This window comes from Lipotes vexillifer, unplaced genomic scaffold, assembly GCF_000442215.2.
Source record: "Lipotes vexillifer unplaced genomic scaffold, Lipotes_vexillifer_v1.1 scaffold724, whole genome shotgun sequence".
NCBI lineage: Eukaryota > Metazoa > Chordata > Mammalia > Artiodactyla > Lipotidae > Lipotes > Lipotes vexillifer.
Genome location: NW_006788746.1, coordinates 161,394 through 186,395, shown reverse-complemented (window position 1 = coordinate 186,395; position 25,002 = coordinate 161,394). Strand labels below are relative to the sequence as shown.

At 34.6% G+C, this 25,002-nt stretch overlaps 1 protein-coding gene and 1 non-coding gene across 7 annotated transcripts in view; one reads left to right on the top strand and one right to left on the bottom strand.

Moving 5' to 3' along the window:
• RAPGEF6 (Rap guanine nucleotide exchange factor 6) overlaps positions 1-25,002 on the bottom strand; it is a 222,020-nt gene that overhangs the window by 141,449 nt on the left and 55,569 nt on the right. For all 6 annotated transcript variants that reach the window (XM_007461756.1, XM_007461757.1, XM_007461758.1 and 3 more), the window contains exon 5: positions 22,503-22,572. In XM_007461756.1, the coding sequence (XP_007461818.1) occupies positions 22,503-22,572 (70 nt within the window). The remainder of the gene's footprint in view (positions 1-22,502; positions 22,573-25,002) is intronic.
• On the top strand, positions 2,939-3,011 carry TRNAE-CUC (transfer RNA glutamic acid (anticodon CUC)). Its single transcript has one exon. It is a non-coding gene; the product is annotated as a tRNA-Glu (tRNA).

Here is a 25,002-nt window from a genome sequence, read left to right as displayed (position 1 = left end):
TGACAGTCTATGGAGTTTTAACAGGTGCATAAGGAGGCTTCATTTACTACTTGCACGAAACTGCCTCAAGAAAACAGTCTGTATAGGACAATGCTCATGACTTCAAAAAGACTAAAGGTGACGTTATTATAAAGATCTGGAGACCACAGTTTCCTTCCAGGAAATAGTCCCTCTTGCTCACATAAACATACATCCTCTAAGTAAAGTCATTTACCAGAAATGAAGGCTGTTAACTACACCTACACATTCAATAATTACAACTTCTGAGTTAGTCTAATTACAAACTGCCTGATTATACACATATTTTATTTAGCAAACAATCATGGTTATGACTTCAGTGAACTGCTAAACAGTGAAACAAAAATGTTTTATGCATTATTCTTTGATGTCCATCTTAATGTGTGAAAATAGTCAAGAATAAATAAGGCTGGCATCTTCTAAGGAAGAAGGGAAAACTAACATTTATTGAGGGCTTATAATAGGACAGCATGGATATATATTATACTATTTAGTTTACACAACAGCCCTGTAATCAGGTATTACTATTTCTAGTTTATATGTGAACAAAGTAAAATCCAAAAAGATCAGCAACTTTTCAGTCTCACAACAGTGATATTTATTAAAGGTGACCTGGCATACAGGCCTGTTTCCAAAACTTATGCTACTGATACAAGACTACATTGCCAGGGGAGGAAAGAAATAGGTGAGGGAGATTAACAGGTAAAAAACTTCCAGCTGTAAAATAAATGAGTCATGGATATGAAATATACAGCATGAGGAATATAGTCAATAGTTATATAATATCAATATCTTTGTATGATGACAGATGGTAAATGGACTTATTGTGGTGATCATTTTGAAATGTACAGAAATACCAAATCACTACTTTGGGTAAAAGGAACTAACATAGTGTTCTGGGTCAATTACAGTTCAAAAACAAAGAAACTTATAGAAAAAGAGATCAGATTTATGGTTCCCAGAGGTGGGGGCTGAGGGGAGCAGGAATTGGATGAAGGAAATCAGAAGGTACAAACTTCCAGTTATAAGACAAATAAGTACTAGGGATGTAATGTCAACATGATAAATATAATTAACACTGTCATATGTTATATATGAAAGTTGTTAAGAGAGCAAATCCTAAGCATTCCCATCACAAGAAAAATAATTTTTTCTATTTCTTTAATTTTCTATCTATATGAGATGATTGTTGGTCACTAAACTTACTGTGATTTATCACTTCATGATGTATGTAAGTCAAACCATTATGCCTTAAACTGATACAGTGCTGTATGTAAATTATATCTCAATAAAACTAGAAGAAAAAAAAAGACTACCTTTCCCATCTAATGACAGAGTATAGCATAATTCTTAGAAGGAATATTGACATGCTCTAAAGTAGAGTTTATAATTAACCTCACATCCAATAAATAACAAATGGGAAGTTCAGCTTTTTCCCTCAACTACTTTTCCTGCTAATGTCCCATCTCCTGCTGATATCAAAAATTTCCTAGTCACCCAAGTATGAAATTCCAACATCTCCAATTCCCCTGCTTGTCTTCCATATCTTATCTTCAATCATTTCTTAGAACCTGTCAAATCTTTGTTTAGAAATCCCTTTCACAATGCCTTTTCTTTCATTCCCATTACCACCATTCTTTATTCAAGTCTTAATCACTTCAGTCCTGAACTTGCTGCTTCTGTCATGTTCCTCTCCAATTCCATATGGCATGGTCAGATAAATCATCATTATGTCAGGTCTCCTGTTCAAAATGCTACAATGGGCCTCTAATGGTTACCAAATAAATTTTAAACTATTATATTTGATATTCCAAGTCATACATGCTCCATTCCCAAAATATTTTTATCACTTTATCTTTATACATGGAAGCCTGGAAAAACTGCTCCCATATCCTCCTCCCCACAAAAAATCCTCTCACATAAAAGCTCTAATGAGATATGCACAATTTCCTGATGATTTCTCAGAAAGAGGTGATGTCTAAGCTGTTCTGTAGGTTTGAGAGTTCAAGAGTAAGTGGCAGCCAAGTCAATGTGACTATTCATGGGTCCCTATACATAAATAACTTACATTCTGCTAAGTAACTTTACTTATTTCCTCCATTTCTGTTATCCTATCCATGTTATCTTCATATGCTGAAACACTACCAATCATTTAAGACACATCTCAACTGCCATCTCTCCCGTAACCACAAGAGACATTCCTTTTGACTGCTTTACTGTGTGCACACAACCTGGACTTCTCATAAACAGGACTGCCTTCAGGCCTTTACATACATATGCATTATTTCTGCCTAAAAGCCCATGCCTCCTTTGCTAACATCTCAGCATCCTACACATACCTCATGACCCAGTTCTGCCTCAAGAGGTAGGTGCTACCCCTTCTATAGCACTAAGCATACTGGCCATAATTATTAGATAAGCCTACCTCACTACAAGCTACCTAGTATAGGAAGTGCATTGTATTTACGTTCATCTTTGTTCACTTATTCAAAACATTTGCCAAAGTGGGCATTACATTAAATTCTTTCTTTCTTCCCAAATATCTTAAGCCCTTGGAAGTATGTATAAGATACTCAAGAAATATACAGGCAGGCAGAATAAGTTACTGAATACTACTCTTCTGAAAAGTAAAATCCAGAAGAGACAGGGGCTTGATTTCCAACTTAAAACTATAGAATTTTGTATAGGTAGCAAATACATGTCACCTCCTTGAGATTCAATTTCCTTTTCTAAAAAATGATGGGAGAACCATTGTATTTTCTAAATCACTACGCTAGGCCAAGTACCAGAAACTATTACTTATGTCCTTTAAGGCTCACAACATAGCTACTCTTTCTGTGTTAACGGATGGTGCAGAGTCTCATAAAACTTAAGTATTTCACAGAAGTGTGTAACAATTCAAAAACCAAGTGTGGGGACTTCCCTGGTGGTCCAGTGGCTAAGACTCTGCACTCTCAAAGCAGAGGGCCCAGGTTCAATCCTTGGTTGGGGAACTAGAACCCGCATGCAAGCCGCAACTAAAGATCCCACATGCTGCAACGAAGATCCCACCTGCCACAACTAAGACCCAGTGCAGCCAAAAATGAATAAATGAATGAATGAATATTTTAAAAAAACACCAAGTGTGACTAAGAAATTCATCTCCTTCATACTGCCCTATCCCACAGGATGAACTAGATTATTTACTTTAGGTAAAATTCCAGTATCATATCCATATTCTTAGATCTTTCAGTAGCTACCATTTATTGAGCAAAAGCAGAGATTTAAACAATAAATGTTTTTCAAAATAGAAACAGTAGTAAATTAAATGTAGGAAAGGAGTTTCTAGCCTTAAAAATGTGGGGAAAAGTACCAAATGAAAGGAAAAACCAAACAATGGAAAAAGGATTAAGCACCCTTAGTAAAGCTCCCGCTGATTACAACTGAAATGTGAGTTTTAAAAATGAAACCTCATAAACACATACTGAAATGGCAGAAAAATAAGGAATCCAAATGCAAAGAAAGAAGTGAAAACAAAATGACAGGAAGTAGGCTAGCAACAAAGCCCCAATCTAGCAGATGATTTCTCAACTTTAGAGACAAGACTTTCCACTTTGATGGTTGTAGGGAATGAGAGAGATAGGAAATAACAGAGAATCCAACAAAGGCAGGGAATCCAAAGGAGACTTACTCATTCCAAAGAGCTACACCCTCACTGCAAGGTTTAAGCCCATCCTGCAGAAGGGAGAGGAAGAAAACTTGCTTAGCACTGAGAAAAGGACTGCTGCGGGTGGAGGGAATTCAAAACAGAAGCCATCCTTCATGCAGGTCTGTAGTTTTAATTCATAGTACCTTAAGCACATAAAAAAATTTAAAGAAGTTCAGGACTAAAAACATACATGCAACTGGCAAAAACCTCTCTGTAAGAATGCAACTTTAACCCAAACCTCAAGGAATTCCCACACCCAAAGTTCAACACGTATGAAGTCATGTGCAAATATACCAAAAAACAAAAAACCCCAACAACAAAACCCAATCACGAGACATAATGAGCAATAATGGACAGAAAAACAGTAGCAGAATCACACCTGCAAGTATTCCAACATTGGAAGTATCAGAAAATATAAAGCTATAATAAAAAAAAAAACTTTAAACAAAAAGAAACTTGAAAATGAGCCAGAGATTATAAATAGCAACCAAACAGGTAAGGATTCACCAGGACAAAAAAAAAAAAAATTCCTCCCCAAGCGCCCTCCCTCCCCACTGCCAAGCTAGCAAATAGACAGTAACAAGAAAGAGCCATCTACCTTCGAAAGAGGGATGAGAACATGGAAATATATCCTGTCTGAAACATAAGAGCACAGAGAAGGCCTAAAACTGAGGGTGAACAGGAACACTTAGAAAAATCTTCCCAAAAACCAGTCCCACCACTAAGCACAAAGTAACACTAGAGGAATTTGATGGTGCGCTGCAGGTAACAATAACAACAACAAAAATCCAAACCTAACTCAATTCTAGCAGAAGAGGTGTGTTCATCTCCAGGCCTAAACACTGTCTACCCTCTGTCTTTAATGCTCTACATACAGTATCTAGTATCAAATACAAAATAACGACTCACATAAAAATGAAAGCATTAAAAAAAAAACAAACCCAATCCACTGCCAAGAGACAAAGCAATCAACAGAGCAATCCCTGAAAATTAAGAGATGACCCAGATGAATATCAGACAGAATTTAAAACAACTATAATATGGTAATGGTTCAGTGGAAAAGGTGGACAATATAACTAGACAGATGGAGCAGACATAAGAAAAGTATTACAGTAAAGTGAAAATGTCAGAAACAAAAAATATGGTACTAAAGATGAAGAATGCCTTTGATGAGCTCATCAGCAGACCAGATACAATCAAGTTAAGAATCAATGAACTTAAACATAGGTCAACAGAAATTACCCAAAATGAAAGAGGGGCAGGGAGAGAGGAAGAGAGAGAAAGTAAAAAAGAAAAATGAAGGAATTAAATGGTGTATTAAGATATAACTAAAAAGAGGATTAGTGAATGGGAAAACAGAGCTAAAAAAATAAAAGAGTATGTACCACAAAGTCAGGATAAGATGAAAAACAAGAAAAAAATCTTAAGAAATATAGAGAATAGGACTTCCCTGGTTGTGCACTGGTTAAGAATCCACCTGCCAATGCAGGGGACATGGGTTCGAGCCCTGGTCTGGGAAGATTCCATATGCCTTGGAGCAACTAAGCCCACGCGCCCCAACTACTGAGACTGCGCTCTAGAGCCCACAAGCCACAACTACTGAAACCCATGTGCCTAGAGCCCAAGCTCCGCAACAAGAGAAGCCACCGCAGTGAGAGGCCCACGTACCACAATGAAGAGTAGCCCCACTCACCACAACTAGAGAAAGTCCACGTGCAGCAACGAAGACCCAACACAGCCCCCCAAAATAAAATAAATTTATTAAGAAAAAAGAAATATAGAGAATAAGCTGAAAATATTTAACATATATTTAAACCAAGTTCAAGAAAATGATAATAGAAAAATGAAGACAATGTCCAAAGAGAAAATGAGGTTTTTATAGTTAAAAAAAAAAAAAAGACAGCCCAAAGCTCTCCAACAAATCCAAATCAGGATACTTTACAACTACAAATCCACACAGAAAAGATAAACAGAAGACTTTCAACGCAGCCAGAAGGAAACGATAGATCAGCTATAAAGGAAGGGCATTAAATTAATAACTGACTTCTCAAAAAACAACAGATGCCACAAAACAATGTACTGACTGCTGAGAAAAAAAAGGATTTTTCTCCTAAAATTGCATTCATAGCAAAACAATCCTTAAGAATAATACAAAATAAAGCTATTTTCAGGCAAAATTAAGAAAAAGAACAATACACCCAGTTGAAATTTTTACCAACAAAACCCCTTTATTAAAGAAAAATTTAAAGAGTGTGCCTCAGATATAACACAAATGGTCCCATAAGTAAGGTCTCAAATCCAAGAAATAACTAAAAGCAAAGAAATGCTAAATACATGGTTAAATCTGAGCAAATAACAACTGCATAAAACAATAAAGTAAGACAAAATTTGTGGAATAAGTAGAACTAAAATACTGGTCAACAGCAACTACATTTGGATGTAGTGGCCAGCATTAAACTTTTATCAACTTTACTACTTATTAACTTGGGTTACTTTTAAGTAACCTGGAATTAGCAAGAAAAGAATAGACCAAATACAGTATCTAAGGGAGTACTGGGGGAGGGAGTTGAGAGTGGAAAAAAAGAACTTACTATATTATATAGAGAGAGTAAAAATAACAAGAGGAAAAAAAAGTAGAATATATACAAAGCACATAAAAGTAAATCCAAAAAGTAAAAGTAAACCCAAACCTGTCAGAAACCACAAAGAATGTAAACGGAAGAATCTTCTCAGGTTAAAAAAAAATCTTATACCAAATGCAGAAAAAGAGTTAGTTAACAGCCTCCAAGTACTGAGGCCCACAGAATCCAGATACAAAGATGACAAAAGAGTACTAGAAATTAAATTACGAGCTAACATCTCACTAAGAAATAATGAATGCAAGAATCCTAAACTCAATTATCAAATTAAGCCTAGAACCTCAGAAAAATATAACAAATAACTCAGGCTGAGCATTTACTGGGAATGTAAGGGTAGTTTAATATTATAAAAATCTATAAATATAAATCAAATTAAGAGACCAAAGGAGAAAAGGGCACAGATCTCTGTAACAAAGGCAGAAAAAGGTTTTAATCAATTTCAGTAACATTTCCTGATAAAAAATGTTAACACTACTTTTTGATACTCAAGATATTGTTTTAAGTTATGAACTTCTGAGAGACTCCCAATAGTTTTTTGATATTTCTTTGCTTTCTGACATAAGAAATCCTAGTCTAATACATTTCCTGCTCCACATGTGATGTAAGCTATTATTTTATGGAGGCTTATATCGTTTTAGTGGGGAAATACTATTTACTCAACATCTGGGCTCTTATAAACACTAGTAATCACTAAAACGACTTTTTTGTTGCTGCTTCTAAGCTTTTGCAATGAATAGCCCTAAGAAATACATTTTTTTCATAAAGTGAACCAACTTGGGAAATATTTTTAAGACAAATGCTGACATATTCTATTCAAATTTTGCACTAGAGTTTTACTTAATAACTTTTATTTTGTACAACTCTTTTTCTTTTATATTGGGGAAAAATGATTCCTAATGACAATAATATATACATATATTATTAACTACATTACATTAATAATAAACATTGTAAATTAAATTTAATTACATCCAATTAAATTAAATGTATCTTAATAACAAAAAATTTCTCTTTATACACTTAGGTTATCTATACACATGTATGTTATATATACATATATAATAGCTTTAACAGTATCAACATTACCACCAACATCCTGATACTACATAATCGGTTCCTAATGATTTATGTATATAAGATTATATATGTAAGTATGTATTATCATCACCACATAAGTTACATACATAAGTATATGTAATGTAATGTGTCTCCACACACACACATATCTACATAAAACTTTTTAAATACTGTCACTACTACTAAAAATGAAACTACTAACCCTTTCTGTCCTCATGAGATACCCCATTAAAAATGCAAAGACAAAATATTGTCTTTTAAAGTCACCAGAGGGCTCCCCCAGTGGCGCGGTGGTTAAGAATCTGCCTGCCAATGCAGGGAACATGGATTCGATCCCTGGTCCAGGAAGAACCCACATGCCGCGAAGCAACTAAGCTCATGCACCACAACTATTGAGCCTGCACTCTAGAGCCTGAGAGCCACAACTACTGAGCCATGAGCCACAACTACCGAAGCCCGCACACCTAGAGCCTGTGCTCCACAAGAGAAGCCACTGCACTGCAACGAAGACCCAACGCAGCCAAAAAATAAATAAATAAATAATTTTTTAAAAAAATTGTTCTTAAAGTCACCAGAAGTAAAAACTCCTGGGAATTAAACCAACAATTTTTTTTTTCCTTTTTCTTTTCGGTACGCGGGCCTCTCACTGTTGTGGCCTCTCCCGTAGCGGAGCACAGGCTCCGGACACGCATGCTCAGCGGCCATGGCTCACGGGCGGCCATGGCTCACAGGCCCAGCCGCTCTGTGGCATGTGGGATCTTCCCGGACTGGGGCACGAACCCGTGTCCCCTGCATCGGCAGGCGGACTCTCAACCACTGCGCCACCAGGGAAGCCCCTAAACCAACAATTTTACATATAATAAATTCACTCTTTTTTTAAGAGATATTTTTCTCTGTTTTGAATTAAGTATTTAAAAACTTTACTTGGCTCCACTAAGCAGCTCATCTCTCTCAGGTCTTTTCAGGCTCTTCTTGATTTTTTACTGTTCCAAATGTATTAGGCACAAAACAACAACCATTCTGATGGTATTTTTCATTGGAATCTCATTAAATTCACAAGATCATCTAAGGAAAATGAACACCTTTATGATGATAACTCCTTAGTTGAGAACATGGTATCTCATTTTCTGTTCAAGCTGCATTTTATATTTTTGCAGAGCATTTAAAAACAATGTCTTTGCAAATTTGTTAAGTTTATGTTAAAGTATTTTACGTAGTTATTGTAAATATATTCTCTTATATGACATTTATTTATGTCACAGGTCAATTTCTTGATCTCCGTAAGAAAATCTGCTGGGATTTTCATGGGGATTACACTTAATTTTTCATCAATTTGGAGACAATTTACATCTTAAAAATATTGATTCTTTCAACTGATCTAGAGCTGAGGAAGAGTTCAAAAATTTTTTATGGTTTTCTGTGTAGAGTCTCCTATAAATTTTGTTAGATTTATTCTGATGTATATGGATGTCTTTGACATTTATAAATGGTTTTCTTACTAAATTCTATTTTTCTAACATTTTGTTGCTCATAAATATAAATACAATTGATTTCTGTATATGAACAAGTACCGAGTGACCCTGCTGAAATGATTTCTTATTAATTCTAAAAGTTCACATGTATTTATGGATTTTCTATATGCAAATCACGTAATTTGTGACAGTTTTATATTTTCATTTCTAATCTATCTTTTTCCCCTTGCCTAAATGCACTATATAGGACTTTTTAGACACTGGGTTTGGAGTGAGCTTTGACATATTCCCTAATGCCAGGAAAAGGTTTTCAATGTTTATTGTAAGGTTTGTGCAGATACCTTTAATAAGATTATGAAAGTTTCCCTCTTTTTCTAGCTTGCTAAAAGTTTTAAAAATCCTCATGAATGGGTTTTGAGTATTATCAAATGCTTTTTTTGTATCTATAGAGATGATCATTTGACTTCTTTCTCTAATTATATTAATATAATGAATCAGGGCTTCCCTGGTGGCACAGTGGTTGAGAGTCCACCTGCCAATGCAGGGGATACAGGTTTGATCCTTGGTCTGGGAGGATCCCACATGCCGCAAAGCGACTGAGCCCGTGTGCCACGGCTGCTGAGTCTGTGCTCTGGAGTCCGGAGGCCATGGCTGCTGAGCCCACGTGCCACAACTGCTGAAGCCTGCACGCCTAGAGCCCGTGCTCCGCGGCGAGAGAGGCCACTGTGATGAGAAGCCCGCACACTGCAACGAAGAGTAGCCCCCCGCTTGCCACAACTGGAGAAAGCCCACGCACAGCAGCGAAGACCCAACGCAGCCAAAGATAAATAAATAAATTTATATAAAAAATATATATATACGATGAATCATACTGATTTTCAAATACTAAAACAATCTTGCAACTATGGAAATAAATTCAACTTTGTCATGATATTTTATCCTATTTATGTATCACTCAGATTTGATTTCCTAATATTTGAAGATTTTTAAATCTATTTTCATTTAAAAAATGACCTGTAATACTGCTTTTGGGTAATATCCTTGTTAGATTTGGCTCTCAAAATTAAACTGGGCTCTTACACAATGTTATATGTCACTAGTATCTCAATAAAAAAAAATTAAACTGGGCTCATTAAGGGAACATATTCAATTTTTTTTCTCTGTTTCCAGTTAGACTTTATGTATTTCTTCTTTAAATGTTTGGAAAAATTCACCAGTGAAACCATGTGGGTCTGAATTTCTAAATGGAAGGTCTGTAATTACAGGTTCACTTTCTTTCTATATATTGGATTATGCAGGTTTTCTGTTTGTGTGAGGGTGTGTGCCAGTTTTGGTAAGCTGTGTATTTCAAGGAATTTGACTCTCTAAAATCTCAAACTTATTTGTTTAAAATTTTCATACCCTTTCTTTTGTTACTTTTTTTAAAGTTCATTAGATCCATAAAGTACTGTATCCTTTCTCACTACTGACATTGGTTATGTAGTATCTGTTTCATTCTTGATTATTTTAGGCAGGGATTTATCCATTTTATTATTTTTTTCTGAGAACAAACTTTTGCCTTTGCTGATTCTTCTTAAGTTTGCCTGACATGCCACTGATTTTTATATTTATCTTTATTATTGCTTGGCTTCTAATTTCTGTTGGTATAGTTTGCTGCTTTCTAATTTCCTGATGTGGATACTTAACTAATCTAATGTCAGCCTTTCATTCTAACAGCATTAAGGCTTAAATTGCTCAGCAAGAAAGGCTTAAAATGAACTTCATGTTTTGATATGCCACCTTCATTCAGTTCAAAATATGTTCTCATTTTCATAGTGACTCTTCTTTGACAAGTGATTTAACGTATACTCCTGAATTTCAAAAGCTGTATTTTGCTCCAGTTGTGTTTCTGTAATTGTTTTTTTTAAACTAATTCCATGGTGGTCAAAAACTATAAATTGTAAAATTTTAAATCTTTTCTTTTTTGAGCTGTATGTCCCGCCTATGGTCAACTTTTAAAAATATTCTATGTGCACTTGAAAAGCAGATGTATTCTACTATTGATGAATGTAGTGTTCTCTATATGTCTATTAGGCAGAGTGCTGTTTACTTAAACCTCATGAACCAACCTCCGCTAGCTTCAAACTTATCTTCTGCAGCTTTCTCACTTCTTTCAGCCTTCATAGAATTGAAGACCGTTAGGACCTTGCACTAGATTGGGTTTTGGCTTAAGGGATGTTGTGGCTGGTTTGATATTCTAATCCAGACCACTAAAACTTTCACCCATTGGGCAATAAGGCTGTTTCACTTCCTTACCATTCATGTGTTCATTGTCGTAACACTTTTAATTTCCTTCAAAAACATATCCTTTGCAATCACAACTTGGTTAAGTGTTTGGCACAAGAGTCCTGGCTTTCGGCCTGTCTCAGCTTTCAACATGCCTTCCTCACTAAGCTTAATCATTTCTAGCTTTTGATTTAAACTGAGAGATGTGCAACTCTTCCTTTCACTTGAGCACTTAGAGGCCGTTGTAGAGTTATTAACTAGCCTAATTTCAATACTGTTGTGTCTCAGGGAATAGGGAAGCCTGGGGATAGGAAGAGAGATGGGGGAGCAGCCAGTCAGTGGAGCAGTCAAAACACATACAACATTTACCGGCCATCTTATATGGGTGTGGTTCATGATGCATCAAAACAATTGTAACAGTAACATCAGAGATCACTGTAACGAATATAATAATAAAAAATGGCACCAACAGACTTGCTTGATGTAGAGTTTCTACAAACCTTTGTTTAAAAAAAAAAAAAAGTATTTGCAAGGTGCAATAAAACAAAGTGTGCCTATAGTCAACATGTATTCAGATAAACCCATATATTTATTCTTTCCATTGTCCTTTGCTCCACATCTCTGTGCTTCCATCTGAGATTCTCTCCTGTCCGAAAAATTCTTTTAGTAAACTGAGTACTGGTCTACTGATGAAAAATGTTCTTAGCTTCTGTGTGAAAATCTTTAAATTCCTTAACTAATGAAGGTAAAATTACCACTGTGTTTTACTGTTGCTCCTTTAGAAGTAATGTTTCTTTTTGTCTTACTAGTTTTATTACTTTCCCTTTACTTTTGGTTCTTAGTAGTTTTACTATGATGTGCTTATGCATTAAGTTTCTTTGTGTTTATCCTGATTCGAGTTTGTAACATCATATGGAAAAACCTGAATGAACTTTTTGGCCAACTATAAAATCTGTGAGTTGACATCTTTTTACTTCTGGAAAATTCTCTTACCTTTTCTAATAATTCGGTCATTATCTCCTGTCCTTCTGTGACTCCAATTACACATAGATAAGACCTTTTCACTCTCAGTCTCCCAAGGCAATAGAAATAAAAATGAAAATAAACAACTGGGACCTAATCAAAGTTACAAGCTTTTGCACAGCAAAGGAAACCATAAACAAAACTAAAAGACAACATACAGAATGGGAGAAAATATATGCAAGTGATGTGACTGACAGGGGATTAATTTCCAAAATATACAAACAGCTCATACAACTTGACAACAACAACAAAAAAAAAACCATCGAAAAATGGGCAGAAGACCTAAAGAGATATTTCTCCAAAGAAGACATACAGATGGCCAACAGGCACATGAAAAGATGCTCAAAATCGCTAATTATTAGAGAAATGCAAATCAAAACTACAATGAGGTACCACCTCACACCAGTCAGAATGGCCATCATTAAAAAGTCTACAAATAACAAATGCTGGAGAGGGTGTGGAGAAAGAGGAACCCGCCTACAATGTTGGTGGGAATATAAGTTGGTGTAGCCACTGTGGAAAACAGCATGGACATTCCTCAGAAAATTAAATACAGAATTACCATATGATCCAGCAATCCCACTCCTGGGTATCTATCCAGACAAAACTATAATTCAAAAAGACACATACAACCCTGTGTTCATAGCAGCACTATTCACAATAGCCAAGACATGAAAGCAACCTAAATGTCCACTGACAGATGAATGGATAAAGAAGATGTGGTATGCATATACAATGGAATACTACTCAGCCATAAAAAGAACAAAATAATGCCATTTGCAGCAACATGGATGCAAACAGATTATCATACTAAGTGAAGTAAGTCAGAAAGAGAAAGACAAATACTACTATATGGTATCATTTATATGTGGAATCTAAAATATGACACAAATGAACTTATCTATGAGACAGAAACAGAATTGCAGACATAGAGAATAGACTGGTGGTTGCCAATGGGGAGGTGGTGGGAGAGGAACGGATTGGGAGTTTGGGATTAGCAGATGTAAACTTGTATATATAGAATGGATAAACAACAAGGTCCTACTGTACAGTGCAGGGAACTATATTCGATATCCTGTGATAAACCATAATGGAAAAAGAGTATGAAAAAGAATGTATATATGTATAACTGAGTCACTTTGCCATACAGCCATAATTGTAAATCAACTATACTTCAATAAAAAAGAAATGAGCCCAGAAAAAAAAATAAAATTTGAAAAAGAAAGAAAAGACCTTTTCACTCTATTGCCTGTCTCCTACCCTCCATCATATTTGATTTTTCCTTGGATCTGTCTACAGTTGACCCTTCAACAATGTGGGGGTTAGGGGTGCTTGACCCTCCATGAAGTTTAAAATCTGTGTATAACTTTACAGTTGGCCCTCTGTATCCACAGTTCCACATCTGCAGATTCAATCAACTGTGGATCGTGTAGTACTGTAGTACGTATTTTTAAAAAACCTGAATGTGGGACTTCCCTGGTGGTCCAGTGGCTAAGACTCCGTGCTCCGAATGCAGAGGGGCCGGGTTCAATCCCTGGTCAGGGAACTGGATTCCACGTGCCACAACTAAGAGTTCGCATGCTGCAACTACAGATCCCACATACTGCAACTAAAGGTCCCACATACTGCAACTAAAGGTCCCATGTGCCACAACTGTAAATGTTAAAATAAAGTAATAAATAATATATAATAAAAGTAATAAAAATAAATAAAGTAAATAAATATTAAAAAAACCCTGTGTGTAAGACCTGCCGAGTTCAAACCAGTGTTGTTCAAAGGGGCCACTCTATTTTCTTCCCACTTATCATTCAATTCCCTAAGTCTCTATTCAGCCAAGTTTTACCTTCTGTTTAATCTGAGATTTTATTTTCAGTTATAGATGTTTCTAGTTGTAGAATTTGGGATTCTTTCATTTTATAGTTTCCAATCTTCTACTGAAATGTATATATGTTATCTCTGATATTTGGGATCTCCTGTGAGTTTGTTGGTTGGCATTGTCTGCTTTTTATTCTCTTTAGTTTCTGACCACTTTTAGATGTATTCCATAGATTCTGATATGTAGTATATTTTCACTATTGTTATTTTGCAAATTCTGTAATTTCAGTATGTATTTAGTTACCCTTTGACCAAGTTGTTTGACAGGTTTAAAAATTTTAAGCTGTAGCCTATATATTTTTTGTTATTAGTAAAGTTTCATTGCATATAATCAGAAAGTGTTTTCAGTATATCTATGGAAGTCACTGATTTTTTTTTTTGGTGAACATATGATCAATTTTTGTGAATGTGCATTGGACACCTGAGATGGTGTAGTATAATGCTGTAGAATACAACATATATTCATAAAATCCACCTGTTTATTCTGTTTATGTCTTCTATCTCATTTTTTGTCTACCTGATCTATTTTATACTAAGAACAGAGAACTGTATTCTATTTTGTAGCATATATCTGTCTCACTGAATCTCCTGTAATTTTTGCTTTATACAGAGGGTTTCTGTGTAATGTGCTGCATAGAAATTCATATGTTGTTATCTTTACTGTAAATTGTGAGTTTTAGCATCAAAAAATATGCCCCCTTCTATGTCACAGTTAATGCTTTTTGGATTCAATTCTACTTTGGTATTAAGATTACTGTATCTGCCCCCTTTTTATTTTCACTTGTTTAGACTACCATTGTCCACTGAATCATTTGATTCAGGAATCACAGAAGTGTCTCTTATAAACAGTAAATAGTTGTTGCGTCTCCTTTTGTGAGCCAAATTGAGAATCTTTTCCTAATAATAGGTGGATGAAGCAGATTCACATTTACTGGTATGACTAATATTTTCAGTCTCAATTCTGTGATAACATTTTATAATTATATGTATTTTACTACACTTATTTCTCTAAGAAATGTGTATTCTTTGTTTTTTAATAAAAAAAATTTTTTTGGTACTTAGGAAGACCTGTATTTTTGTTTTAGTGATTACTTCTGTACTTAAACCGTTTAAATGCCCTTTGTGTTTGTATTCTTTTTTCTCATACAATTTTTAAAAATTGAGATATAATTCACATACCATAAAATTCACCCTTTTAAAGTATACAATTCAGTAATTTTTGATATACTCACGAAGTTATACAGTCATTACCATTAGCTATTCCACAACATTTTCAACATCCCAAAAAGGAACCTCATACCCACCCATTAGCAACTACTTTTTCTCTCTATGGATTTACCTGTTCTGAATATTTCATATGAACAGAATCATACAATATATGGCTTTTGCTGTCTGGCTTCTTTTACTCAGAATAATGTTTCCAAGGTTCATCCATGTTGTAGCATGTATTGATATTTGATTCCTTTTTACCACAGAATAATATTGCATCATGTGCACATATAACATTTTGTCTATTCACTTATCAAGGTGATGAATATTTGGTTTTTTCCACTTTTTTAGCTATTATAAATAATGCTATGAACATTAGTGCTCAAGATTTTATGTGAACGAATGTTTTCAATTCTCTTGGGTATATACTTGATGGGTCAATGGTAATTCTATTTTTAACTGTTTGAGGAGTTGTCAAACTATTCTCCAAAGTGGTTTCACCATTTTACATTTCTACCAGCAATGTATGAAGACTGATTTCTATATACCCTTGCCAATACCTGTTACCGTCTGTCCACCTGTGTTATTATTACCCTTTTACTACGTGTTGGCAAAGAATCTTCGTTGGGCATCTTGTGTTTCTACACATTTTGCTGGGTTTGCCAAGAATGAAAATCCTAACCACTCATTATGTGGGCCATTTCTCAGAGCTGTGTTTGTAGCAAGCAATCTTGAAGGATGAAGTAATGTTTCCTACTGGAAAAAGAAAAAGCCCGCTTACTATAAAAGCACCATATTTATTCACCAAGCTCAGTGTTTCTTAGCTGCAGTACAAACCTACTATATGCAAGGCATCCACCTGGGCCATCCAGCATAACCTACACAAGACCTAGGGAACAAGGGGAACCTACAGAAATATGCTAATTATTATGTTGCTCACTATACCATGAGTAATGGAATTCTCTGTCTCTGACCCAAGACATGTTTTGGTCTCGTGTCTTCTGCCAACATCCATGAAATAACTAGTAAACTGTTAGCTTTTAAATATAGTAAAATCAAATGTTAGACTGGATATTATCTAATTTAGCAGTTTTTGTTGGTATTTTAACTCTCTTCCGTTTTTCTTATGCAACAGACAACGATCAGTAAGAATGTTTTTTCCTATTTCACTCTCCCTTTTCCTTTTTTATTTGAATTATTTCTACTTTGTCACAACATACAACGTATGTCCAGTAGTCTTCCGCTCACATCCCTACCTTTGTTTTAGTCTTAGCAGTACATCCATGTATTTTAAATGCTCGTCTTCACTTTTTTTGCTGAGGTATTCCCAGTTATCTCTCAAATGGATAAAATATCCTCCAGGAGATTCCTTAAAAAACAGCTCAAGAGTACCTAATTCCCTAAAAACGTACATACTGAAAGCTGTTTTCCCTCAACCTTGATATCTAACAGAATGTGGCTGAACATAAAAACTTTGGTTCATACTTTTTCTTGGAGTTTTCTTTTTAAATGCTGCTCCACTGCTGCCTTGTTTTGGTTGCCTTAGTGAAACTTAAAATGTCTGAACCAGTGCAGTTCTTTTGCCTTTAGAAGTTATGTAATGTTTTTGCTTGGAAGCATAAGATTTTTTATCTTTCCCCAGTATCCAGTGGACCCTTTCAATGTATAGATGTGAATCCTTTTCAATTTCTGGAGAATTTTCTTTGAATATAGCTTTAAATATTAGTTCTTTTTCACTGATTTTTCTTTCTTGGGACTCTAAAATTCTGAATGTTATCCCTCCATTGCCTGTCTTTAATTTCCACTATTTTCTCTGACAGTTTTTCCAGCTTTAAGATTGCACAGAACAATGTATAAGCTTAAGGTATACAACAGTGTTGATACATTTACATATTACAAGATGATTACTACCATAGCTTTAGCTAACATCTCCATCACGTCACAGTTACCATTTTTGCAGTGAGATGGTTTAAGATCTGTTCTCTTAGCGACTTTCAAGTTATATAACACAGTAATTCTGACACTTTTACTTCATTCTTGTGTCATTTTCATTCACTTGGTTCTTTTCCTGCCTTTCTTCAATGCACCTTATTAAATTTTCATTTGACTCTATTCCCCCCCAGGGGACCTTATAATTTATTTATTACTAAAATATTTTTTTTGTTTTCCATTCCTTTACTAAGTTCATATTCTTTTTACTCCTTGTTTGGGGGGGTGGATTTTCTTTTCCTGGTTTTTAAATGACTGATTCTACATATTTTTTGTTTTTGTTTTTCAATGTCCTCAACTGGTTGATTGAATATATTTAACTCTGGAGTGTGGCCACACTCTTCATCTGCATGATGGTTTTTCTGGGGTGGGGAGGAATTTTTTTCTCAGTTGACATGTAATAATTTTCATTTTCTTTTATTTTTATAATACCTACATATGGATTTATCAAGTTCCCCTTTTTACCTTTTTGTGATATTAGGATGTCTTACAAAACTCCTAGTTTAACAGTACCTCTTTTGCCAAATACTTTGAAGTCCAGATGTTTTAAGATACTTTTTTCTTTTTGTTTTGCTAGTGGAAGGAGAGGTTGTAAGACTTTGATTTTGTGTTCACTTTGGCTTGTAGGCACCTAAAACTTACCCATGTGCTGCTTCTTCACCACTTAAATGCCAAAGAGAGCTTGTTTCCTTTTTACCTTTTATCTTAATCCTGAAGCTATGCATTTAGATGACTACTCTGAAAATTATTCATAATATTAAAAAACTTCACTGTAGTCTCTGTTCTGATCTATCATATTCATACGTACACACACACATAATTAATTTTAAACTTAGCGTGGAATTAGTCTTTCCAACAGTACAGGTCAACCCTAGGTCCATTTGCTAGCTTCCATTTTCTGTGTTTTCTACAGATCTGCTTGGTTGGCCTTTGCTCATCACAAACCCTTGATAAGGGTTGGGAGTAGAGATGGAGTGTGAGAAATAACATGCTGGGAAATGGTGATTTCTCTTTTTATTTACAATTATTTTCAAGTTTGAGCATCCTCTGTCTTCAAGTTATGCTGTGAGCATGGTTTGTGTATAGATTTCTTATACCCTTCTTGTAGTTCTACACTGTTTTTAGAGGACATACTGGGAGACAGGTAAGTGGTTACCACTGTCTTCAGCTACCCAGAAGAACATTTAAAAGTTTAATTAAAACAACGATCTAATAAAATTCTATAAAGCAACACAGATTTTAAAAATTCAATAATCTTGTCATGGGAAGGTCTTTCTTCTAATAAGCATGACTTCAAAAAGTCATAAGAGGAAAAAAACTCAACAGATTAAAAAAAATTATAACTGACATAAAATTTACTTCAGACTAAAGTTAAAAACTGATAAAACAGCTTCTTACAACAAAAGGGTTCATTTACCTAGTAATAAAAAGCTCTCATGAACAAATAAGGAATAATCCAAGTAGAAAAATGGGCAAGAGATAATAAGAAATATTATAAACGGCTAACAAACGGATAATAAGAAAAATAAACCCTCCATAAAGCATATGAGAACATGCACAGGTAATTTAAAACGAGATTTCATTATAATGTGTCAGATTAAGATGACTAACCTATCAGGTGATGAGCAAGGTGTTTAGAAACAGGCATTCCCAATCACCAGTGGTTACTCAAATTTGTAGAAATACATATGTAATAAAAGTATTTGATAGAACTTATCAAAACAGTAAACATTACTTATAAACATGTATACTTGGACCAAGCATTTTTATGAATTCTAAATAATTTCACCTAAAAAATACACTTAGGTATCAAAGATTTATGCTATTACAAAATGTTCAGTACAATTTTGTATTTCAAAGGATGTAATAATAGTGAAAAACTGAAAAAAAAAATCAAGATTCATCAATATGGTGGAATAAAAACAAAATCCTCAGAAACTTCAGGAACAAAAATCTTAAAATTATTTTAGATTATTTTCTCCTATAACTCATAGAGCATTTTTAACTATGCTGATCATCAAAAAAATACTGTTTTGGAATTTAAAAATTACCAATCATAAATATATACACTTGATGTGATTATTTGGGGTGATTTTCAAAATTTTATATATACACATACTTTTTTTGTCCAAAACATTTGGGTATAAATTGAAGAGAGGGTGATTCTTGACCCTAAAATATGTCAACATGTATTTCCTAAGAACAAGAATTTTGTCTTACATAACCCCACTACAATAATCAAAATCAGTAAATCCAATATTATCTAAACCACAGTCCATGTTCAAATTTCACCAACTGTGACAACATTATCATTTATAGTTACTCCCCTCTCCTGCCTCCAAGATTTAATGCAAGATAAAAAGCACTGTATTTAGTTATATCTTTTTTCTCTTTTAATATGAAACAGTTCCTCAGTCTTTCTGTGATGTTTCTTGACACTGGGATATTTAAAGAGTATAGGACCTCAACTTTTAGAATGTCTTCCATTTGGTTTGTCAGCTATTTACTACTGATTAGCTGCAGGCAGGCATTTCTGGCAGGAATATGTCTCAGAGGTGATGTTCTGTCTTCCTCAGGGCATCATATCATGAGTAGTGTATCACTTTTTGCCTATATTGATGGTGGTAGCAATAATTTTTGTTATAGTGGTTTCCTCCACGTTTCCCCATCAGAAATTTGGTAATTTTTCCTTTCATAAATGATTTGTGGGGAGATACAATGAGACTACGTAAGTATCCTGTTTCTCAACAAACATTAGTCACAAGTTTTGGCATTCATCAACGATTTTCTAACTTAATCATTCCTTCTAGACTTATTAGTTGGCATTAGGAAGAACTCTTCCTTTTCATTCATTCATATCATTAGAAATTAACAAATTCTTTATTATACAGTAGGGTACCATCAATCACTACACATTTTTATTTGGATTCTCAAACTGTCCCAGATTTGGCCAATGGGAGTCCCTTCAATCTCGTTCCTCTGTCCTTCTGCCAGGTCCCTATAATTCTCTGAATATTTCTTTATAAGGTAGATGATGGAAGTATTTCATATTTTGACAGAGGAAGGTTTTAAGTGGCATACATCTGTAATATCAATAAATTGTACACTTAAAATATGTGTGTATGTTAATACTCTAGATAGTAGTGCTTTCTACATTGTTATGAGCAAGCAATTTTAAAACTGTCTTAGGTGTCAGTAAATGTTTTGATGATGATGGAAACCAAGTTTCTCACTATTAGTGAAAGGAGATACAAATAAGCAAAATGAGAAGAACAGAATAAACTCTAGATTTTAAACACAGGTACACAGAAACAAAGAAATAAATACAGAGGTGTATATATGTGTGTATGTATGTGTATACATACACTCACACGTACATTTTCTAGCTCTGTTCAGTGAAAGGCCCTACAAGCAACGAAGCACCTGGAGCAATGAAAACAGCTGGCTGCCAGATCTTCGTTTCTAAATACTGCTTTAGAAACAGAAAAGGCTAACTCCCAGTTTGGGGCAAGAAAAGTACAATTCCTCCCTTTAATCTAAAAAGAATATTAATTGTTAATAAATTTAGTAATTAACTTAATATCTTAAACTGTACATTTAAAAATGGCTAAAATGGGGTCTTCCCTGGTGGCGCAGTGGTTGAGAGTCCGGCTGCCAGTGCAGGGGACACAGGTTCGTTCCCGGTCCGGGAAGATCCCAAATGCCGTGGAGCGGCTGGGCCCGTGAGTCATGGCCGCTGAGCCTGCGCATCCGGAGCCTGTGCTCCACAACGGAGAGGCCACAAGAGTGAGAGGCCCGTGTACCGCAAAAAAAAAAAATAATAAAAATAAAAATAAAAATGGCTAAAATGGTAAATTTCATATTAAGTGTATTTTACCACAATGAAACAAGACAAAAAAACAATGTACAAGGTGGATGGAGCTTAATCCACGTATAATTTATAGTCCACCCTCTGTATTCATAGATTCAACCAACCACAGACTGTGTAGTAGTGTAGTATTTACTACTGAAAAATATCTGAATGTAAGTGTACTGAGCAGTTCAAATTCATGTTGTTTAAGGGTCAACTGTATATGAGAACACTATGGCAAAAGCACTATTTTTTTCCCGTAAAGTATGAGAAATATAAAATAAATCAACAGACAAATAACAGAAAACAGTACTGCCTGAGGCAGTTTTCTTGCCATGTCCCTCAATGCATTTATTTAGAGGAAAGGGTTCTGAGAACTTAACAGATATGCCATGTATACCAACACTTAAAGAAAATAAATGTAAAACAATACATAGTCTAAGCCTTGAACAAACCTGAAAACAAATAACATTCACTGAATGTTTACTATGCAGATAGCACCCTGCAATACTATGGAAGACACAAACAGAACAAGAAATAATCTTTGCCTTTTAGGAGCTTAAAATCAGTGGTTTATATGAAATTTAGGACACTAAGCTCACGATAACGTAGATGACCCAGTTTAGGGAAGAGAAAACAGAACCTACCTGAAGATGTCAATCTGACTGTAACACCATGAAATGGAAAAGTGGTTTAGTTTTGAGCCCTGATATTCAAAGACTTCATTAAGAATTCAACCTCGTTTCTCAAGTTTAAATCAAATCAGATGACATGATCATTTACATGAGATGCTAGTAGGACAAAGAGTCCATTCAGTATTAACTATTTTCTAGTAAGGTCATCTCAGAACAAGGCAAAAGGCCGCTGTGTTCTGGATTCTTCAAATGGTAAGGAGAAAAAGTCTTATTTTCTACAGTTACATCAACTGCCTAGCTTTCTCAGGAAAAAGTAAAGAATTATTCCTTAAATATACTCTGAAAGTAAAACTATTAAGATCTAAACCATTTCTTACTTGGATATAACTGTATCTCTTTTTTTCTACCTCTTTCCTTCAAGTCCAGGGTACAGAACATGGATGCTCAAAGATTATTAACTAAATTGAACAGGAAAATCAGGATCCCCTTTCAGAGCTCTTATTTAAATTTTCTGATAGAAGTAGTAAAAGAAATTACCAAATTTGCAACATTTTATATATAATTGCATCCCTTTCAAGGATCAGAAAAAACTTTAAAGTGGATGAAAATGTATCGAACTTGGTAAATAGTTTGATGCTACTTAGTAAAATATTTAAAAAGTCACAGTAACGGAACCTCCTTGAGTGTTTAAAAGCCTACTACATTTAAAGTTGAAAATGAAGCATATCAAAAAACAGTTTCAGTATTCTTTAAAATTCTTACCACAATCATTTCTGAAGGCTCTAATACAAGACAATCACAGCCTCTTTTTCCTCCAAACTGCTTACCAAAACTATAAAAACAGAAAAATAATTTCTTTAGCAAAGGTTATAAATAAAATGCATCAATATAGAAAAAATGAACCAAAAAACCCCTACATGTTAACCAAGAAATTCTGATCCTATCAGGTACACTAATAAGATTTTTTAAAAAAACAAAAACTTCCTTTTACTTGCCGAGATATATATAAGAGTTCTTAATACACAGTTGTGTCATAATTATTTTTAAAATTCTTCCTTTAACTAGTCTCTAAAACTGATTATAAAAGATATCTGCCTAATCTCAAATTTTGAACATCTATTAATATGTGTTGAATTCAGGTAAAAACCACACTTACTAAAGAGTGAAGCCACAATTATGGAATATTTTTGAGTGATATTAGATAACAGATAGAAAAAAAACTTTAAAAATACTTACACTTGAATATACTAAAAAATGTAGTGAGACGTAGAAGTGGTTTATTTTTAAAAAACAGTGTTGGAGCCACTGGCTAGCTCTTTGGAAAAAATTAAAACTGCAGTAGTACTAAAAGAAAATTTGAGTATTTTTATGTTATTTGTCTGAGAGAATGATTTCTAAGCAAACCAAAAGAGAAAGCACTCATAAAGGAAAAAATTGATGTTTTCATTTTAAAAGACGAACTGAATTTTTTAAAAGGTGGGATATGAAAAAAATACTAGAGACACAAAAGGTCAACATACTTAATACGCAGAGTGTACATAAAATAAATTATAAAAGCACTCTAAAATATTACAAAATGGAAGTACCATGGCTAATTATAAAATATATTAATATTATTACAAAAATAATTTTAAAATTCCAATAATAACACAAGCAAAACTATAAAATATAAATAAAGAAATATAAAAAACTACACAATTTTATTGATGGACTGAAAACAGAGCTTAATAAAAGAAGTGATATAACATACACTTACAAAGAAACTCAATATTATAAAAATGTCAATTCTCCACAAAGTATAAGGTTACATACAAATACTAGTTTATAGCCAAATCCTAATCAAAATCCAAATGAACTTACTTTTGAACATAGCAAAAAAGTCACTGCTGTTTTTTCTTAAGCAGTAGCCTGTATTATTTTTATATTTTCCCCAAAATATTCCTACCTCATCTAATACATAAAACAATGAAAAGGAAATTTGCAAAAGTCTGCTTTCATTCAAGATGGAATAACAGGGACTGGATTTACTCGCCTATGTGAAAAAACGGGAAAATCAGACAAAACATATTAAACAACAGTTTCAAGACTTCGGAAAGCAGGCAGGACAGGGATGTGATTCCTTACAGAGGGAATTAAAAAACTAAAATGACCCCTACAATATTCCAATTTTACTAAGTACAGGCAATGTCTAGGCCACAATGCAAGAAGGGAGAAACCTAACAGAGCCTGCCAATCTCACTGAATTGAAGAGACAGAGACAGTTTTGGGGTGCAGGTGATGGAGGAAAGATCTCTAACATTTATAGGGCAGGATAAAGGAAAGGAGGGAGCAGCAGAGAGGGAGAGGAAGAGAGACAGAAAGAACAAGAATGTGCATGAGAGGGCATGCATGAGTGCACATATGTGCTCTGGTGATCTTCAGGAAGGTTCCATTGAATCTTTGGGTGAATAATATGAAAATGTGAGAAAAATACAAATACGAGCCACAGTGGAAAGACCACATAATACATGGAGCATTGGGTGGAATCTTCAGAAATCCATTTCCTTTGTAATGTGATAAGTTAGCCCTACATTAAGGAAGTGCTGGACTCATTCAAACAAATATGAAGACTCAAAATGGATTCCAATTAGCTAAACTACATGTCAGAAGAAAGCCTAATACTACCTAAAGAAATACAACAAAAGCTGGAACCCAGCAACATAAAAGTTGCAAAGTCTGACATCCAGTAAAGCAAAACAAAAAACAGGCATGCAAATAGGAATATATAATCCACAGCCAAAGAAAAACCAATCAATAAAAACAGAACCAGAGCTGTCAGCAGTGAGGGAATCAACAGACAAGAACACTGAAACAACTATTTCTAAGTATGCTCCAAATGTTTAAGAAACTAGAGATAAACATGAATACAACAGAGAAACAGAAGCTTAAAAAAAAAAAAAAAGACCTAATGGAATGTTCTACCACATCACATATGTAGACACAATGTCTGGTTTTCCCATTTTTTAGTAGTGTTAAAAATCGTTGGGCTTCCCTGATGGCTCAATGCTTAAGAATCCACCTGTCAATGCAGGGGACACAGGAAAATCCCACATGCCACAGAGCAACTAGACCCGTGCGCTACAACTACTGAGCCTGCGCTCTAGAGCCCGCAAGCCACATCTATTGAGCCCACGCACCACAACTACTGAAGCCCGCACACGTAGAGTCCATGCTCCATAACAAGAGAAGCCACCGCAATGAGAAGCCCACGCACAACAAAGAG